This window comes from Aedes albopictus, chromosome 1, assembly GCF_035046485.1.
Source record: "Aedes albopictus strain Foshan chromosome 1, AalbF5, whole genome shotgun sequence".
In the NCBI taxonomy this organism is placed as follows: domain Eukaryota; kingdom Metazoa; phylum Arthropoda; class Insecta; order Diptera; family Culicidae; genus Aedes; species Aedes albopictus.
In genome coordinates this window covers 284,756,631-284,775,313 of record NC_085136.1, presented here as the reverse complement: position 1 = coordinate 284,775,313, position 18,683 = coordinate 284,756,631, and the positions used below count along the sequence as shown (strand labels likewise).

General features: G+C 46.3%; 1 protein-coding gene across 1 annotated transcript; it reads left to right on the top strand.

Moving 5' to 3' along the window:
• Nucleotides 1-1,833: 1,833 nt before the first annotated feature.
• Nucleotides 1,834-18,348, top strand: LOC109417123 (prostatic acid phosphatase). Its single transcript, XM_029860180.2, has 4 exons — nt 1,834-2,189; nt 2,490-2,803; nt 2,970-3,068; nt 16,919-18,348. Exons 2-4 carry the CDS (start codon nt 2,672-2,674, stop codon nt 17,990-17,992), a joined length of 1,305 nt encoding a protein of 434 aa, XP_029716040.1. The 5' UTR covers nt 1,834-2,189; nt 2,490-2,671; the 3' UTR covers nt 17,993-18,348.
• The last annotated feature ends 335 nt before the right edge of the window (nt 18,349-18,683 follow it).

Sequence of the window (18,683 nt, the reverse complement as noted above, 5' to 3'; positions counted from 1 at the left end):
CAGAAATAATCTCTTAAGAATTTTAATTCCTGATGACATTTTTGAAACATAGGTTTCTGTAAAAACTGTACATGTACATTTTTGCAACTGTAAAGTACTTTCACATTTCTTCTCATTTTTAGTTTGAACGTCAAAACATCATTTCCACTAGAATTGATACAGTATGCCTGATACTTGTGTTAAAATTTTTAAGATGTTTCATATCAACTTAATTTAAACAACATGTTCAGATTCAGCCATTTTTGGCACACAGGCTTCTATGAAAAATATTCAAACTTTTGATGGAAAGCAATTATATTACAGAAATTCTTGCATGAATCGCCCAAGAAACCGTTTTTCTTCGCAGTACGCAGTTGCGAAGGAATGACAATTCAAATGGGATTTTTATTCCAGGAATTGGTTTAAAACTTTCTTGAGCGATTCCTTTTGAACACGAAACTGGTTTTATTGCTGAATTCCTTTGAGCAATCGTTAATTCCTTTTAACAATTTTACATTTTTTTTTTTTAAATACTGATTCTAGGTTTCAGTTTAGTTGTACATAACTGTTGTTAAAATTTAGCCAACGACAACGTCCTAATTACTCCATTTAGTCTGTCTTTCATCAATTCCTTGTTGCTGTTCTTAAAATACATTTCCCACAATTCCAATTTGATGTAGCTAAGTGAAAAGAAACATGTGAGTGCCCTTGTTAGTTTTTGTAGCATTATTATATTTTGGTGACATCGATACAAGACTAATTCAGAGGAAGATTGCCCTTTACTAAAGTTTACTGAAACTTTTTACATTATTACGCAGGAATTATAAATTATTGTTTCTTCTTGATTTGCTGAAAACTAAGAATAAAAACAGTTATAACTTATAAAATGACTTAACAGATCGACTTCAGCAACCGATATTATGATTTTAAAATTCTCAACATCTAAATATAACGCAAGTCGTATTTTCAATAAAATATATCGAAATATTGCAACTTCTGTTAAACCAGCAACAAGCTTGGAATTACAGATTATTTTCATGGTTGATAAAAAGTTATTAATAATTAGAAATAATAGAGCAGTATGGAATTATCCCTGGAAAAGCAAAATTTTCCCGGTGGCAATCTAAATTCCCGAATATTTCCCGGTTTTTTCCCGGTGATTCCGAATTCCCGGCTTTTTCCCGGTTTTCCCGGTTCGCTGGCCACCCTGAACTAACGTTCTGTGCTGAAAAGTCTACCTAGGTGATGGTCACCAACAGTCCAGGTACCAATAGAATAACCATAACATTTTAACAACGTGTTTGATCAATCTTACGCTCTTGCAAATTTTAACATTTTCATTAAAGCAAGATCGGCAATGAACCTATCAGTCTATAGATAGTTAACAACTAGTTTCATAAATGCTTATGATGAAGATGACGGAGTATCAGCCATACTTCTTAAAATGTGTCATATTAAATAAAACTCACACTCAAAGATCTCTCGACCACTCTACATTGCTCTTTTGCGTCGTCTTTGTCTTCATTCTACATCGAGTGAGTTTCAGTGTGTCAGTCAGTTGCTCCAATCGGAGAAGTCATTCACTCTTATGTTTTGCCGCACTCGGTTAGTATGTTAGGTATATACGTAGAGGTACAGTTGTGACTCATATAAGACGCTACCACTCACTTTACGTATACCACAATAATTTCTTTCCACTATGTACATACTGTTTAATTAAATTTACTCAGAGACACACCGGGAAATTACGATAGGCGTAAGTGAAGTGTACGGCAGCGTTTTATAGGAAACAAAACTGTACATGCGAATACTCCAATACCCCAATCTGTATAGTAGTGTTTGCCTATCGCTTGTGTTTATCGTCTCGCTTCGTTATCGCCTTTTGCATTATTACAACGCAAACCGTCTCTATAGAAGAAATACCTATATCACCCGGACCCGTACTCAGATTTTGTTATTTTTAACGCCCATTCCGCATCCTGTGCATCATAAATATTGCAATCAGAATGAGAGGAGGTAGGACAATATAAGCAAATGTGCCCTCCCCCAGAAAAAGGCTAGCCATTTTGTGTTGTAGTGGGTCCGAGAGGATTCAGCATTCAACTGGTGTTGTATGCTAAGCAAAGCAGCTGATACCGTGTACCTCGCGCTGACACCTTCGAAGATAGTGTTACATAAAATCCAAACAAGCATCAATGTCAAACCGATCGGTACGTATTTATGTCTAATTCCAAGGTAGTGCAGTGAGTCAGTGAAAGTTAAATCAGACGTATTTCATTTTTTCATACGGATTCGGTTGTTTGCTGCGTTGTTGGTTTCATGATAAGCGCAGTGACGTTATTCGAAAAGTAAGCAAAGGGCACTAAATATACCCAGATAATTTTTCTTAGTGGGTGGCACTGTGTAGGTACCTGCGTCTTATGTTAGCAATGTTCATATGCAAACAATCCCAGTCGTAGTAGACTGTGATAATAATTTTCTTCGTCTGTTTCGGTTCTGTCCTGTACCAGCATGTTCTCAATGGCCGAATGATGCATTAAAAGGAATAGTGGAATTATAGTTACAATCCAGTACTGTGCGGTGATCCGAAGCCATAGCAACAGATCCGTAACAGCTGCCGCTGCTGCTGGAAGCTAGTGATTGTCGCCCGACTCCAGTGGTGTGAAAACAAGGAAGGCGTAGTGCACACAATATGCACACTCCTTGCAGAAGAAGCGGCCTACTGCTGTCGGTGCTAATTGTAGCATCAATCAGCGTGTCCAACGTTCGATCTCAGCAGGAGGCCCTGGGCGACGATGCGGGTAGACTGCTCTTTGCACATGTGGTAAGTGAATTTGGTTGCTGTGGTAGAGTATTGCTTCTTGTTTGTACTTCCTGAAATTACAGTAGATTTTTATTCTATCGATATGTTATACTTTTAAATGTTTTTAATGTGATGTTGGAGCAACATGATCTACTGAAATTCTAAAACCCGAATAAATTATTTTCAGATCTACCGTCATGGCGATCGGACTCCAATCGAGCCCTATCCGAACGACCCGTGGAAGGATCCCAGTTACTGGACCACTGGATGGGGACAACTCACCAATGTAAGTACACGCACCAACAATCGTAACTTCATGAAACATGTAAAGTTCATAAACCTAAACTAGACTCAATTAGGAAGTGGTTAGACAGAGCATGCTAGACACAAACACGCAGCGCAAAATGCAGCGTCGCCGGTCGGTGTACTGACCTAGGCAATGAACCTCTATCATTTCCTCTCGCGCACGCGACTAGACATGATAGTGCACGCTTCATCGCGCACAGTTATAGAGAGAACGCTTGACTAGAGTAGAGGTACAACCAGCATCAGCTGTTCTAGAGCCGAACGCGTTCTCTCACAGCTGCTCTGCATTGCGCTTGCATTCAGTGGTTATCTAAACTGTCTGTTTAGCAGTCCTGCAAAATATCAGTCTCAGTGCCTGTTTTTCCGCTATTCCGCTATTATCAACGCATCCCCTGGCTTTCGCCCATCTGCGTTGTCTTTTCACTAGGCAATACGTCTACCAATTGATGTTTATGGGCTTGCCGGACCAAGTCATGTAGCTAAGCCAAACACCCCACCTACAACTGTTGGGTAGGCACCATTGTCCCGCCCACTGGTCTTTTACAGCTAGTTGTAGGTGCATGTGTGCGTGTAAGTATTGGTGTATGGGTGTTAGTGTTGGTGTATTGTAGGCGACAACTCGTTCTAATCCACTCTGATTGCTAACACCCTATTGAACCATTACCCTTAAATCTGGCAATCTATGAAATAGAATGAGTTAAGCGCCTGGACATAATAGTCAGTTAATCAAACAAGGAATATTAGTATTAAAGTGAAGATATAACGAAGCAACGCCCCGAACCTCGAGAGCACAAGCCCCAAGAACCAAATGACAGGCTGCGCGAATAGTCGATCGACTGGCCACCACCAGTGGATAACTAATCGAGCAAACCCTCCAGCACAAACCGCCACCAGCTCTCCCGACCTGCGCCCAACAAATCCGAGGCACAGCCCAGCCATAGCTTCACCTTAAAACCAAAATCTAGATTGCAGAGCACAATACTTCCCAAGTAACCACGCAGCTCGGGCCGCAAATCACGCACAACACGTTACAAATAAGACAAACACTACCCCGCCCGTACAACCGAAACCGATCTAGGGTAGAGAAGGGTCTCTTTCCACTCCAACTCGGACTCAACTGCACCCACAGGGTAGCGCACTCCACACACACTGCACTCATTCATCCATCACAACTCGAGCCGCAAGCTCACCTGGGTTGCTTCTATCTGCATGACCTCACCCAACCCGTAACACAGAGTTTAAATCCCTCTCTTGCATTACAAAGCAGTCCCTGTTCCCAAAGTTTGTGCGTGGTATAAATGAGATTATAAAGCTGAAGAAATCGTCACCAATACAACCGCCAACAATGAACACTCAATGGTGTCGACAGAATCAATGACGACCTCCTCAGTCCCAAACCCAATTATCCTACACTACCCAAGTAACCACAATGCTGAAGCCGTACGCACTGCATGTACGAAGTACATACAGACCTAACCGCACCGCCTGAACAAACCACCTAGGCCGAACACAAGCGAAAAGCGGCGCCACCACTGTTAAACCACGACTATAGTAGGTATAATCGCAATTCAGCAATCGTAGATCCATTCCCCGCTCCTACTCAGCCCTAACGATCCATAGCAATGCTTGTCAATATATGCACCCCACACACACAACCCCCACAACCCAACGGTATGATCACTTGAGTATCCCTGGGATTTTGATTACATGATGGTCAGGGATCACAGCCATCAAAACGTTCCACACTTTGCCAGGGCTTGCGACCTGTAGTCATGATGATTTTCGCTATGGGAAACCATGATGGCTAGCGGTGTTATCAGTCTCAGTGCCTGTTTTTCAGCCGAAAATGAATGACTGCGGCGGTCGTTTTCAGTTCCTCGATGTGAGAACTGACAGAGTCCGAGAGCTCCATTCGTGAGCGACCCAACAAGGTCAATTCCCAATCATGCACACACTACTCATGCTGAAAGGCCATTCGTCTCAAGCGGTGGCTTGTGAGAGTGAGTGCCCTATACGCTAGCACGGGTGAAAACACTCAACTACAGAAAATTGAATGGAAATTTAGCCCTCTCAGGTCTCACTTTCAGCACGCTGCGTGCGAGTGTGAGTATCTATTTCATTTCGCTCCCGTGTTGCTGATCGGAAAGCAACATTGACAAGAAAACCAAAACGGAGAAAATGAAAAAAAGCAAAATATCGCTATTATAAAGGCCTTACGAAAAATTGCAGCACTGCTGTTTAGTAGAGTTGTCTCACGTTCTATGGGATTTGGTATTCACATGAGACAGTTATATGCAGAGCGACAGAACACCTAATAAGAAATTAGTTATGCGTACCGTTATGCAGGAAATCAATAAGTGCAAAAAGGGAGAGAGACAGTGCGCTTGTTATGACGCATAATGCCGTCCTCTGTATTGAGTTACATAGAGCAGGCAGATCAGACATATAGCGATAGGGTATAACATTGCATTGTTGTCCTTTCATATTTGCGGTGATTTGGAAAACCCAACCTGCGTTGCAGCTACTGGAAAATGTCGTGGAATACAGATAAGATAGAATGATATGTACTTCCATTCAGCAGGGTGCGTAGTTACTACGCCAACTGAGCCGGGCTTGGTTCAGGGACCCAAGGAACTTCTCTCATGAATCCATTTTGGCCTTTCTGAGAGTCCCTTTGTATTGAAGATGCTGGGTTCGGTAGTTGACCAGAGATGTTTCCTTTTTGGGGTTATCTGGAACGACCTTTTCGTGACGTCGAAAGGGCCTTCATCCTGATGTTTTTTTTTTTGACATTATTGTCGTTACACCCTTCAATGGTGTAATGGCTTTGCGAACAGGTTGGCTATACTGATTTTGGGAATGAATGATTTAGCGACCTGCCGAACGCTGGTGGAAATTCTGCTAGCGTGAAAGGTATTTTGGTGTTGCCTCTCGGACAGAATCTTTGTAGTCAGCGCGGCCATAGACTCATTTGAGTCACCGAGTGGCGGATGGGACTGAGGTCATGGCAGAGATTTGGATAAGATGTTGGTCACTTCCAGACAGTTCGAATGCTATTGACTAGCGAAAGAGCACCGCCTGGGAACAGATAGCTACTGTCACGTGGATAGCTGACAAGATCAGTGAATCAAAATTCAACCATCGCGCAACAATAATGACAATGTCGCAATCTGTATTTGTTGCGACAATCAACCCAATGCGACATAAGTTTGTCCCAACTTGAAAATAATAGGATTAACATCGTACACCACGAGTTTACAGATTTTTAAGCCTTGCATTGCGATTTTCGAACGGTAACTTCGAGTCGGTAAACACTGCAACTCTACTGAAGATCTATCATCAAACAGTTTCGACGTTGGGCTAGGAATAATTCTAGATTGAGTTTAAATAAGGGCGAAAGTAACATGAGAGAGTTCTCTTCATCGATTCTCTCTCCTGCAAATTGAAGTGACAAGATGCAAATTAAATCGAACTCTTTTACACTTAGACGCTAGATTGCATCGCAACCTAGCGATTTATGACCAAAAAGTGGAACCATACTTGCATCTTGTCACTTTAATTTGAAGAAGAGAGAGTCGATGAAGAGAACTCGCTCATGTTAGTTTCGCCCTTATTTAAACTCAATCTAGAATTGATTATTCACGAGTTGAAAAGTACGCAACCAATTTAGCTTCCGTTTTGTCTGCAACAAAAATTTTCGAGATCATGTCATTATCTGTTACCAGTAGGGATAAAGAGTAATCGTCGCGCCTTCTTTGTTGATTGTTTTGTGCCTCTTTTGTCTGACAATTCTTCACTGGACAAGATCTAACCATTACAGAAAGTTGTCGAGGCTTTAAGTAGGACATTCCCTCGAGGGTCGGTTCTATCTCCACTGTACGCTAGGTTGCGGACCTTCAGGTCCCGAATGGGCATTTTCGGTTATAGCGTGCTACTTATCTGCTTACTTGAGGTAGGGAACCACCGGGAAGGTAGGATTTGGCAATCGTGATGTTGATTTTGTTCATTAGGCGTACTACAACAACCGGAAGGTCGATGTCCAAGTCCAGGGCGTCGAAGGGAATCGATTAGTGTACCTGGCAACGGAGTTTCGGACATTTCCGCCAACATTGGCGATCCACGTTACTTACCTTACCGGTCAGGCTAAGGCCTGAGTAACCTCTGCTGTACATAGTAACCGTCTCCATTCCACTCGGTCCATGGATTTGTGTCTCCAGTTCCTCACTCTGCGAAGGGTCCGCAAATTGTCCTTCTCGACTCATCTAGCTCGCTGCGCACCACGTCTTCTTGTACCGGTCGGATGACTCTCGAGAACCATTTTAGTCGGGTTGCTATCCGACATCCTGATGACGTGACCCGCCTACCGTAGCCTCAAGATTTTCACGGTGTGGACGATGGCTGGTTCTCTCAGCAGCTGATACAACTCGTGGTTCATTCGCCTTTTTCAAGTCCCGTCTTCCATCTGCACTAGGTGGTACGTTACGCAACACCTTTCTAAAACTCCAAGGGCGCGTTTGTCCTCTGCACGTAGGGTCCATGTTTCGTGCTCATAGTGGACTACCGGTCTAATCAGCGTTTTGTAGATAGTTAACTTCGTGTTACGGCGAACTTTATTCGATCGTAGAGTTCTGCGGAGTCTAAAGTAAGCACGATTTCCTGCCACAATGCGCCACTGAATTTCTCTGCTGGTGTCGTTGTCGGTGGTCGCCAGTGAGCCTAAGTACACGAATTCTTCAACCGCCTCGATTTCATCACCGTCGACACAAATTCGGAGTGACGGGCGCGGCGATTCCTCCCTGGAGCCCTTTGCCATCATGTACTTTGTCTTCGACACATGAATGACTAATCAGATTTGCTTAGTTTCACTCTTTAGTCGGATGTACGTTTCCGCCATCGTCTCAAATTTGCGAGCTATAATATAAATATCATCAGCGAAACCAAGTAGCTGAACGGACTTTGTGAAAATCGTCCCACTCGTGTTTATCTCCGCTCTCCTTATTAGACCCTCTAATGCAATGTTGAACAGCAAGTACGAAAGACCTTGCCGTAACCCTCTGCGAGATTCGAAGAGACTCGAGAGTGTCCCTGATACTCGAACTACGCACATCACTCGATCCATCGTGGCCTTGATCAATCGTATCAGTTTATCCGGGAATCCGTATTCGTGCATAATCTGCCATAGCTGTTCTCGATCGATTGTATCATATGCCGATTTGAAATCGATGAACAACTGATGTGTGGGCTAGGGGCAAGACACTGTGCAAACGAGAGTAACTCTGAGAAATTCTGAGTAACTCGTTTACCAATGATCGACGAAATTTGCGGAAAAACACCCCTAAAACTGCAAGAAAAGCGAGATATCGGGCAATATTGTTTTGGTTTTTCGATAGTATCAGGCAATACCCAAGCAAAAACGGGGACAATCCAGAGAAATTCTGAGCAACTCTGTGAAGAAAAATGTACTCTCCAGCACAGGGTTCGTTCGCATATTACGTAACGCTAAGAGGGGAGGGAGGGGGTCCACCGCAGTGTTACGCCCCATAAAAAAAATTCAAAATTTCCCATACAAAAATTGTTACAAGGGGGAGGGAGGGGGTCTAAATTTGGGAAATTTTGCGTTACGTAATATGCGAATGAACCCACAGTGTCTTGCCCCAAGTGTGTGGGCACGTTGCATTCGCGGCATTTCTGCAACACCTGGCGGATGGCGAACATCTGGTCCGTTGCAGCGCGTTCACCCATGAATCCAGCCTGATCTCTCTCTCTCTTCTTGGCGTAACGTCCTCATTGGGACAAAGCCTGCTTCTCAGCTAAGTGTTCTATGAGCACTTCCACAGTTATTATCTGAGAGCTTCCTCTGCCAATGACCATTTTGCATGCGTATATCGTGTGGCAGGCACGAAGATACTCTATGCCCAAGGAAGTCAAAGAAATTTCCTTTTCGAAAAGATCCTGGACCGACCGGGAATCGAACCCGTCACCCTCAGCATGCTGAATACCCGTGCGTTTACCGCCTCGGCTATATGGGCCCCTATATTCAGGCTTATTCTGCGCGGCGTATGAGGTGAGACGAGTCGAATGAGGTGACAAAAGTCGACTCGCCCCATTTGATTTACATTAGTCGTCTCACGTCACGTGAGACGAAACCATCTGTCTCACCTCACACGCCGCGCAGAATAAGCCTGATTGCCCCACAAACTCTCTCGCAATCGATGATAGACGGCGGCATAAAATTACTACTACCACCGATCGATAGAACCAAAAATATCGCCGAACAACATTTAACAGATCACAACTACGATTGTTCGGGCCGATCGCCACGAATAATTAATTTTCTCCGTGCACCTTCAGCCGCAGCCTGCTGAGGTGCGCAATTCCAGCAGCACACAGCTGCGCGAAAGACAACATGTGATGCAAACAACCGCAACCGCCCGAAAGGATCACGCGAAGGAAGAGTGGGCGCAAAAGGAGGAAAATTCCTATCCTCAGGCAAAATTTATTGTTCGCCGTACGTTCGACGTGTTAAGACGTATGTCGTCGCAGTAATTAGAACTGAATTCGATCAAAGTTAAAGTAAACCATGTAAATAGTTGTAAATAGAGTTTGAAACGTTATAGCCTGGTGTTTTAATTCCGGTTCTGGTTCCCTGTTAAGTGGTCTCTTCGGAAAGTCGTCGGTCCGCCTATGTTGAGAAGTCGTAAAATACAGTCCACTTGCGAACATAAATTTGGTCCAGTCGAACCGGATCGTGTGAAGTGAAGTGCCTTTCCGACTGTTCCGGAACCGGATGAAGAACCAGGAAGTGAATAAGTGAAGCAAAAATCCGAAAAGTCGGAAATCCGTGGAAAAATCAAACGTTGTCGGTGTGAGCAAAATGGCCGCCGTCGAAGTACAGTGCTGGTGCGACGTCACCATTTTGTGAAGAACAAAAGTTAGTGCGCGGGCGCCATTTTGGGGAAAGTGCTGATGGTCTAGTCCATCGAAGAAATTGATTGAAGCGAGCAATTAAGTGCTCGATTCCCGGGGTGCTAAACCCTGTTAAGTGAAGAAGGCTGTTGTGAAGATAGTGTTTCGGTTCTGCCACTGTGTCCGTTAGTGGAATCCGGTTGCGTGAGCATAGACTTGGCTGTGTTCCCAACCAACGTCGAGCACTGGGCTTGACATGAAGTGGTGTCCACGGTGGCATGCCGGAAAAAAGTGATTTGCAGCAGCAGCAATCGGCGGCGTCTGGAGCTAGTTCTGCACTTGGGCAGTCTACTCTGGATTCTACCACACCGCTAAGCAAGAAGCAGAAGAAGAAGCTAAGGTTGACTGAAAAGTTGGCCACCATGGAAAACATCCAACGACTCGTCCGTGTCCGCGGCGCGGCCAAAGGTAAGCTCACTCGTATCCTTAATACTATTCGCCCAAATGAAGAGGAGGTGATCCAGCTGACGGAAGCTGAGATCAAAGTCTACATGGCGAAGGTGGAAGCAGCCCATAAGGACTACGAAGATGCTCACAATCAAATCGTGAACGAAGTGTCGGATGATGACTACGAACAGCATGAGCAGCTGTACGAGGAGTTCGATATCCTTCACGACACCGTTTCAATTCTGTTGGAGGATCAGCTCAACAAGGTCAGAGCCACCGCGGCAGCCGCAGCTGCTGTCACGACTGCGGCGCAACAAGTTCAGCAAGCACCGGTTGTCATCCATCAACCACTTCGCATGCCGGTTCCCACTTTCGACGGTCGGTATGAGAGCTGGCCAAAGTTCAAGGCCATGTTCAAGGATCTCGTGGATAAGGGTCCAGATCCGCCGGCAGTCAAGCTGTATCATCTGGACAAGGCTCTGGTCGGTAGTGCAGCCGGTCTCATCGATGCCAAGACAATCAACGAAGGCAACTACGCCCACGCGTGGCAAATTCTGGAAGAGAGGTTCGAGAACAAACGTCACGCTATCGACTCTCATATTCATGGTCTTCTGAATCTTAAACGCATGACGAAGAAGAGCCATTTGGAGCTGCGGAGTCTGGTCGACGAGTGTAGCAAGCATGTGGAAGGTCTCAAGTTCCTGGAGCGAGATTTCGATGGAGTAGGTGAGGATTTCGTGATTCATCTACTGGCGGCAGCATTGCACAGCGACGTGCGCCATATGTGGGAGTCCACCATTAAGCACGGTGAGCTTCCCGATTACGACGAGATGCTGACGTTCCTGAAGGAGCAGACCTTCATCCTGGAGAGGGTTGAAGCCAGCAACCAGAAGTCATCATCGGTTCCCATTAAGTCCGTGTCTGCATCCAACAAGCCGTCGGCGCAGAAAGCCCACGCAGTCGTTTCGTCAAGCGAGAAGGAAACAAAGTGTGATTTTTGCGGAAAGGCACACGCCAATCACCAGTGCGCTGATTTCAAGGCTCTTCCTGTTCCGCAAAGATTGGTCAAGGTGCGAGAGCGCAACGTGTGCTTTAATTGCCTACGAAGAGGCCATCGAAGCGCCGACTGTTCATCGCACAAATCCTGCCAGAAGTGTAAGCGTCGGCATCATAGTCTCCTTCACGCCGAGGAGAAGCCCAAGCAAGATGCAGATCAACCAAGCAAGTTGGCCCCGCCGCCAGTTCCAGAGCAAGAAGGTTCATCATCATCATCAACGTCGACGACAGCTACGTGTTCCAGCGTGGCCACCCACTCGCAGCAAGTGCTGCTGCTCACGGCGGTAGTGGACGTAATGGACAAAAACTACCAGCCGCATCCGTGCCGAGTATTATTGGACAGTGGGTCTCAAGTCAATTTGGTGACGCAGTCCGTGGCAGATAAGTTGGGCTTGAAGTTGAATTCGTCGAACGTCACGATGTTCGGGGTCAACAGTACGAAGACCCAATCATCCAACAGTGGCACGGTGCATCTTTCGTCGAGGTACAGGGATTTCCATGCCAAGTTCAAGTGTCTGGTAACTGACAAGGTAACATCAGATCTGCCATCATCGGTTATCAATATCAGCGCGTTGGAGCTTCCCGCTGGTGTTCATCTAGCCGATCCAAACTTTTTCCATCCGAGCAAGGTGGATATGCTTCTGGGTAACGAATGGTTCCTTAAGTTGTTACTACCCGGAGAAATTACTTTCGATGACAAACTTCCTGTCCTTCGCGAGACCCAATTTGGTTGGGTTGTTGGTGGAGTCTTCGAAGAAGGTGCGGTATCTGATGGAGCAGTTTATTCGCACACAGTCACGATGGACGAATTAAGCCAGTCCATTCAACGCTTCTGGGAAGTTGAAGATGTCGCTGATGTCGTCGAGCGTAGCAGCGAAGAAGAGGAGTGTGAGGAGCACTTCAAAGCGACTCATCGTAGGGATGCTTCCGGGCGGTACATCGTCGAGCTGCCGCTGAAGGAGTCCGTGAGCGAATTGGGAGATTCCAGGCCGCTTGCATTAAGAAGGTTTCACGCACTGGAGCGAAAGCTTTCGCAACATCCGGATCTGAAGAAGCAGTACCAGGATTTCATGGACGAGTACGAGAGTCTTGGGCACTGCAAAGAAGTGAACGTTAGTGAAGATCCATCAGGTATCATCAAGTGGTACTTACCTCATCATGCTGTGCTGCGGCCATCGAATACTACCACTAAGTGCCGTGTGGTGTTCGATGCATCGGCGAAGGTATCTGGTCGCTCGCTCAACGATGTAATGAAGATTGGCGCCATCATTCAAAGCGATCTGCAGTCCATCTCTCTTCGATTCCGTCTCCCGCTCCACGTGTTGGCTACTGACGTGGCCAAAATGTACAGACAAGTCTTCGTCGATCGGCGGCATACGCCGCTAACTCGTGTGTTCTGGAGGAAAACTCCTTCCGAACCGCTTCGTGTACTAGAGCTGACAACAGTCACCTACGGAACGGCTTCCGCCCCGTTTTTGGCAACGCGGGCACTCTTGCAATTGGCTATCGACGAAGGCTTCAAGTATCCTGTGGCTGCTGACATCGTGAAGAATAGTTTCTACGTGGACAACGCATTGTTTGGGTTTGACGACCTGAATGAAGCAAGCGAGGCTCAAGTGCAGTTGATTGGCCTGCTCAAGGCCGGTGGATTCCATCTGCATAAGTGGGCTTCCAATAATCCTACGTTGCTGGAGCGGATTCCGGAAAGCGATCGGGACGAGCTGGTCAGCATCGACGAAAGTGGTTCAAGTGAAGTGATTAAAACGTTGGGACTAATGTGGAACCCAACTTTGGACGCTCTGCAGTTCATCTCCATTCCAACAGTGTGTGAAAATAGTGCAACAAAGCGGCAAGTGCTGTCGCTCATATCAAGAATGTTCGACCCCTTGGGTCTTGTGGCGCCGGTCATCGTTATCGGTAAACTTTTGATGAAGAGCATTTGGAAAGAAGAGTTGGAATGGGACGAAGAGCTCTTAGGAGAGCTGAAGAAAAAGTGTGTAGAGTTCCTGAATGCGTTAAGAGATGTTACCAGCCTTCGGATTCCCCGTCACGTCTTGGTCACTGGAGCCGTTGCCTTCGAGTTGCACGGATTTGGGGATGCAACCTTGGAGGCCTACGGGGCCTGTGTGTACATCAGGTCAATCGTACCTGGTCAAGCTGCAGTAGTGAGATTGTTGTGCGCAAAATCGAAGATCGTTCCGAAGACAGTGTTGACCATACCGAGAAAGGAACTTCTAGCAGCGCTTTTGCTGCACCGATTGGTGAAGAAAGTGCTGGCAGCATTAGCGCTGCCCTTTCGTGACATTTCGTTGTGGTCAGACAATCAAGTGGTGCTAGCTTGGCTAGCGAAGAACCCGGAACATTTGGAAGTGTTTGTGCGAAACCGGGTAAGTGAGATTAACTCTACTGGAAATCAATTCAAATGGAACTATGTAAATACGCTGGACAATCCAGCCGATGTAGTGTCACGTGGCCAGTCTGCCGACGCTCTTCAGAAGAACGATCTTTGGTGGAATGGTCCGTTGTTCCTGCGCAGTGAAGAATATCAGGTGGTGGTCCCTGAACCACTATCCGATGAAGATGTTCCTGAGTTGCGGCAGGCCACTGTAGCTTCAGCGGTGGTGACATTGGAGAAGCTGCCTGTGTTCCAGAAGTATGAGTCCTTCAGAAAGCTGCAGCGAGTTCTGGCATACGTCTTGCGTTTTTGCCGGAATGCTAAGGAGAAGACAGTCAACAAGCGAACCACCGAGCGTTTCCCCACCGTGTTGGAAATGCGTCAATCGTTGAAGGTCATCGTCAGGGTGGTTCAATCACAACACTTTGGTAAGGAGGTAGCCATCATGGAGTCCGGTGAGTACTGCAAAAGATTAAAAGCATTAAACCCCTTTTTGGATGATGGAGTGATTCGCGTCGGTGGACGACTGCGACATTCAAGTTTGCCGTACGGGGTGAAGCATCAGTGGATCTTACCTAAGAACGATGAAACCGTCGAACGGTTGATTCAAGCTGTACATCGTGAGAATCTGCACATCGGACCGTCGGCGCTGCTGGCACAGCTCCGCCGGCAATTCTGGATCCTAGGAGCTCGTTCTGCTGTACGCAAGGTGACCCGAAATTGCGTGCGGTGTTTCCGGCTCAACCCTCCGTGTGCTAATCAGTTCATGGGGGATCTTCCCATCGCAAGGTGCGACAAGGCTCCCGCTTTCGTGAAGGTTGGCGTTGACTTTGCGGGACCCATGCTCATCAAGCAACGACGAAGAAAGGCGCCTCCTCTAAAGGGATATGTCAGCGTGTTCGTGTGTATGGTCACCAAGGGCATACATCTGGAGGTAGTTGAGGATCTCTCGGCCGACGCGTTTATTGCCGCCCTCCAGCGATTCGTCTCTCGCCGTGGTGTCCCTGAGCAGATATTCTCCGACAATGGGACAAACTTTGTCGGTGCTCGCAACGAGCTGAACGAGCTCTATCGGCTTTTTAAGCAGGAAGCTACCGAGCTCAAGATTTTTGAGTTCTGCCAGGCCCGGCAGATCGAATGGAAGATGATTCCGCCGAACGCCCCACACATGGGTGGGATTTGGGAAGCAGGAGTAAAGAGCGTCAAGACCATCCTGAAGAAGAAGTGCCAGTCAAGCCTCTTGACGATGTCCGAGTTTTCGACCTTGCTGTGCCAGATCGAAGCTCAGCTCAACTCTCGGCCTTTGTACGCTCCGTCTGAGGACCCCTCGGAGCTCGAGCCGTTGACTCCCGGTCATTTCATGATCGATCGCCCTCTGACTGCCATTCCGGAGCCCAGTTACGATGGAATTCCGGAAAATCGGCTTTCCAGATGGCAGTACGTCCAGCGCCTGCGTCAAGAGTTCTGGAAGCGCTGGTCCGAGGAGTACCTGCTGGAGTTACAGGTACGACAGAAGTGGAACAAGAAGAAGGAGAATATTCTACCTGGTACGGTGGTGGTTATCAAGGATGACAACTTACCGCCCCAACAATGGAAGCTGGGTAAAATCGAAGCAGCCTACACTGGAGCAGATGGATTAGTCCGTGTGGTGGACGTTCAAACCAAGGCCGGTATTCTGAAGCGTCCGATCCACAAACTGGCCCCTCTACCTATACTGGACAACCGTGTGGCCAACGAGAACAAGGGTCCCGCGGGGGAGGATGTTCGGGCCGATCGCCACGAATAATTAATTTTCTCCGTGCACCTTCAGCCGCAGCCTGCTGAGGTGCGCAATTCCAGCAGCACACAGCTGCGCGAAAGACAACATGTGATGCAAACAACCGCAACCGCCCGAAAGGATCACGCGAAGGAAGAGTGGGCGCAAAAGGAGGAAAATTCCTATCCTCAGGCAAAATTTATTGTTCGCCGTACGTTCGACGTGTTAAGACGTATGTCGTCGCAGTAATTAGAACTGAATTCGATCAAAGTTAAAGTAAACCATGTAAATAGTTGTAAATAGAGTTTGAAACGTTATAGCCTGGTGTTTTAATTCCGGTTCTGGTTCCCTGTTAAGTGGTCTCTTCGGAAAGTCGTCGGTCCGCCTATGTTGAGAAGTCGTAAAATACAGTCCACTTGCGAACAACGATCTTTTTTTCCTTTTAAGGCAGTATTCATCTAACTACTATCACCTAGCCGTTCAACACGAGAACGTAAGTCAAAAAGATCGTCGTTGTGATTGTGTTGTTCAACAATGGCCCTATGATAATTTCAATTTCTGTTCAATTTCTTTTATCGCTCGCTCTCGTATCTATCCATCGAATTCTTCCTTTCCTTACTTTTCTTTATCCCTCTTGCTTCGAGTAGTATTCATATCACCGAAAAAAAAGCCAGTTAAAGTTAATAATGATAGACTAAAATGTGCTAAGATTATAGTATGTTGAAAGTTTAGAACGGCTACTTTCTGTAAGTCCTACCACCAAAACGATTTTGATCTAAAAATAATCTCTTATACTGGTGCTAGACCACGTTCACGATGAAGACGGCGCCCCATGTTCTTGTTGTGCCGTTTGCTACTCAAGCAAACGGTAATTAATTAGCAAGCTAAAACGTGCTGTTTTTGTTTGGGATTCAGACTTATTGGCGCCAATTGAATGCTAACTGTGAAGATACATTTGCGATAAAAATGTGTTTCAATTTACTAAATGGTAATTATCAGAAGGATCACTGATTTTGCACTTGAACTGCGTGTCTTAAATTTCAATAAAATGACATAGAGACATGCTAACAGATTCCGAAGGTGCTTCTGGCGGAATATGAGGCACAAGTCTTGTTGAAGATCTCGAAAATATTATGGAGCACCCATTCAATGATATGTACTTGGTAATCTCTAGATAAAATCAATAAGAATATTCAGCAAAACAGTTTTAAATCCACGCTTATAACCTATGACGCTAACGATTTAATGATTATTATTTCATTTTTACCAGGCTGGTAAAATGCGGCACCTTATGCTGGGTCACTGGATACGTCAACGGTACAGCAGTCTTCTCGGCGAAACCTACACCAACAACGAAATCTACGTTCGTTCCACCGATGTAGACCGAACGTTGATGAGTGCCGAATCGAACCTCGCCGGCCTATATCCACCGACAGGAAAAGACCAATGGGATCCGGCAATCCAATGGCAACCCATTCCGGTTCACACCGTTCCGGAATCCCTGGACGAAGTGCTGGCCGCCAAGAAATCCTGCCCCGCCTACGATTACGCTCTCAAAAAGTACAAACAATCGGACGAGTTCCAGGCATACAACAAATCGCTAACGCCAGTTTACGAATATCTCACCGCTCACTCAGGACGTAGGGTAGACTCGTTAACATCGGCGCAGAACATCTACAGCTGCATGCACATTGAAGACTTGAACAACTTTACACTGCCAGAGTGGACCAAACAGGTTTACCCCGAACCGTTGCGAGCCATCTCCGCTCGATCGTTCGCCACCAAAACGAACACTCCCCAGCTCGCACGACTCAAAACAGGTCCACTGATCAAAGAAATGCTCCAGCGATTCCAGAGCAAGGCAAACAACAGCCTGAAACCCAACCGAACGGTTTGGGTCTACAGCGCTCACGATACAACGGTAGCAAACGTCCTCAACACGCTTCGGTTATTCGACGTCCACAACCCGCCGTTTGCGGCCTGCATCTTGTTGGAACTCCGTAGAAGCCCTTCAGGAGGAGAACCATACGTTTCTGTGTACTACAAAAACACTACCCAAGAACCGGAACCCATGGACATTCCCAACTGTGGCAAGCGTTGCCCGCTAAGCCAAATGTTCAAAGTCTACCGTGAAATTCTGCCCGATAACTGGCAACGTGAGTGCGAAGTATCGATCCTGTCGCTCACCTACGTGGAGGCGGACATGAGCTCGCCAACCAGCGTCATCGGTATCGTGTTCCTAGCAATGGTCGGAGTGCTGGTGATCGCCCTGGCCATGGGTGCCTACATCCGACGGAGGCGAGGCTATTACAACGACAAGTGGTATCTTCGTATCGACGGATAATGGCACGGGAGCCGAGCGGCTGGGACGGCGACTGCGCCGTTCGGTATGGATGATGCGGAAGACTACGAAGAGGTGGACGTTTGACGAAACGACGGAGACACGGTTCTGGATGGCGGAGAAAGTGCGATAGAAGTTGCATTTATTCTTAGGACGGCATTTTACGGGATAGCTTGTGTTATATGTTCTTTCGTCTGAAGAGGAGTATTTTAGTGTGTATGGAATTTTAAATGCTAGTGATGTTTATGAACTGATCTGTTCAAGAGGGGGTTCCTTGTTGGTTACATTGCATTGTGAGAAAAAAAAACTGCTGTGAGAAAAGAATTTCTGATATTGAAATAAATGTTAAATAGTAGAAATGATAACTTTTACTCAGTGTATGATGACCGTACAATCAAATCCACCTGGGTTGCGGGGCTCCTCTGGGTCTTATATTTCTAAAGCACTTCGTTCAACTTGCAACTTGAATTGAATTGTAAAGACGAGGAAAATCTATATGGATATTCCACTCTTACTACCTAGTATGTTATGAAACACAAAGTCTACGAGGGTGGAGAGAGGGGGGGGGGGGTTCTGAGATGACCAAATTTGGTCTACGTAGTTCATGAACAGTCCCTCATCAAATTGGTAATATTTACACTTAAAAAAAAACTTCAAAGTATTATCAAAACTTGAGAAAATGAAATCATTTTTT

Excerpts from the sequence above, each read along its gene's own strand:
- LOC109417123 (XM_029860180.2), top strand. The coding sequence starts at position 2,672 with ATGCACACTCCTTGCAGAAGAAGCGGCCTACTGCTGTCGGTGCTAATT. Across the intron at positions 2,804-2,969 it reads GACTGCTCTTTGCACATGTG|ATCTACCGTCATGGCGATCG; the intron begins GTAAGTGAATTT and ends AATTATTTTCAG. Across the intron at positions 3,069-16,918 it reads GATGGGGACAACTCACCAAT|GCTGGTAAAATGCGGCACCT; the intron begins GTAAGTACACGC and ends CATTTTTACCAG.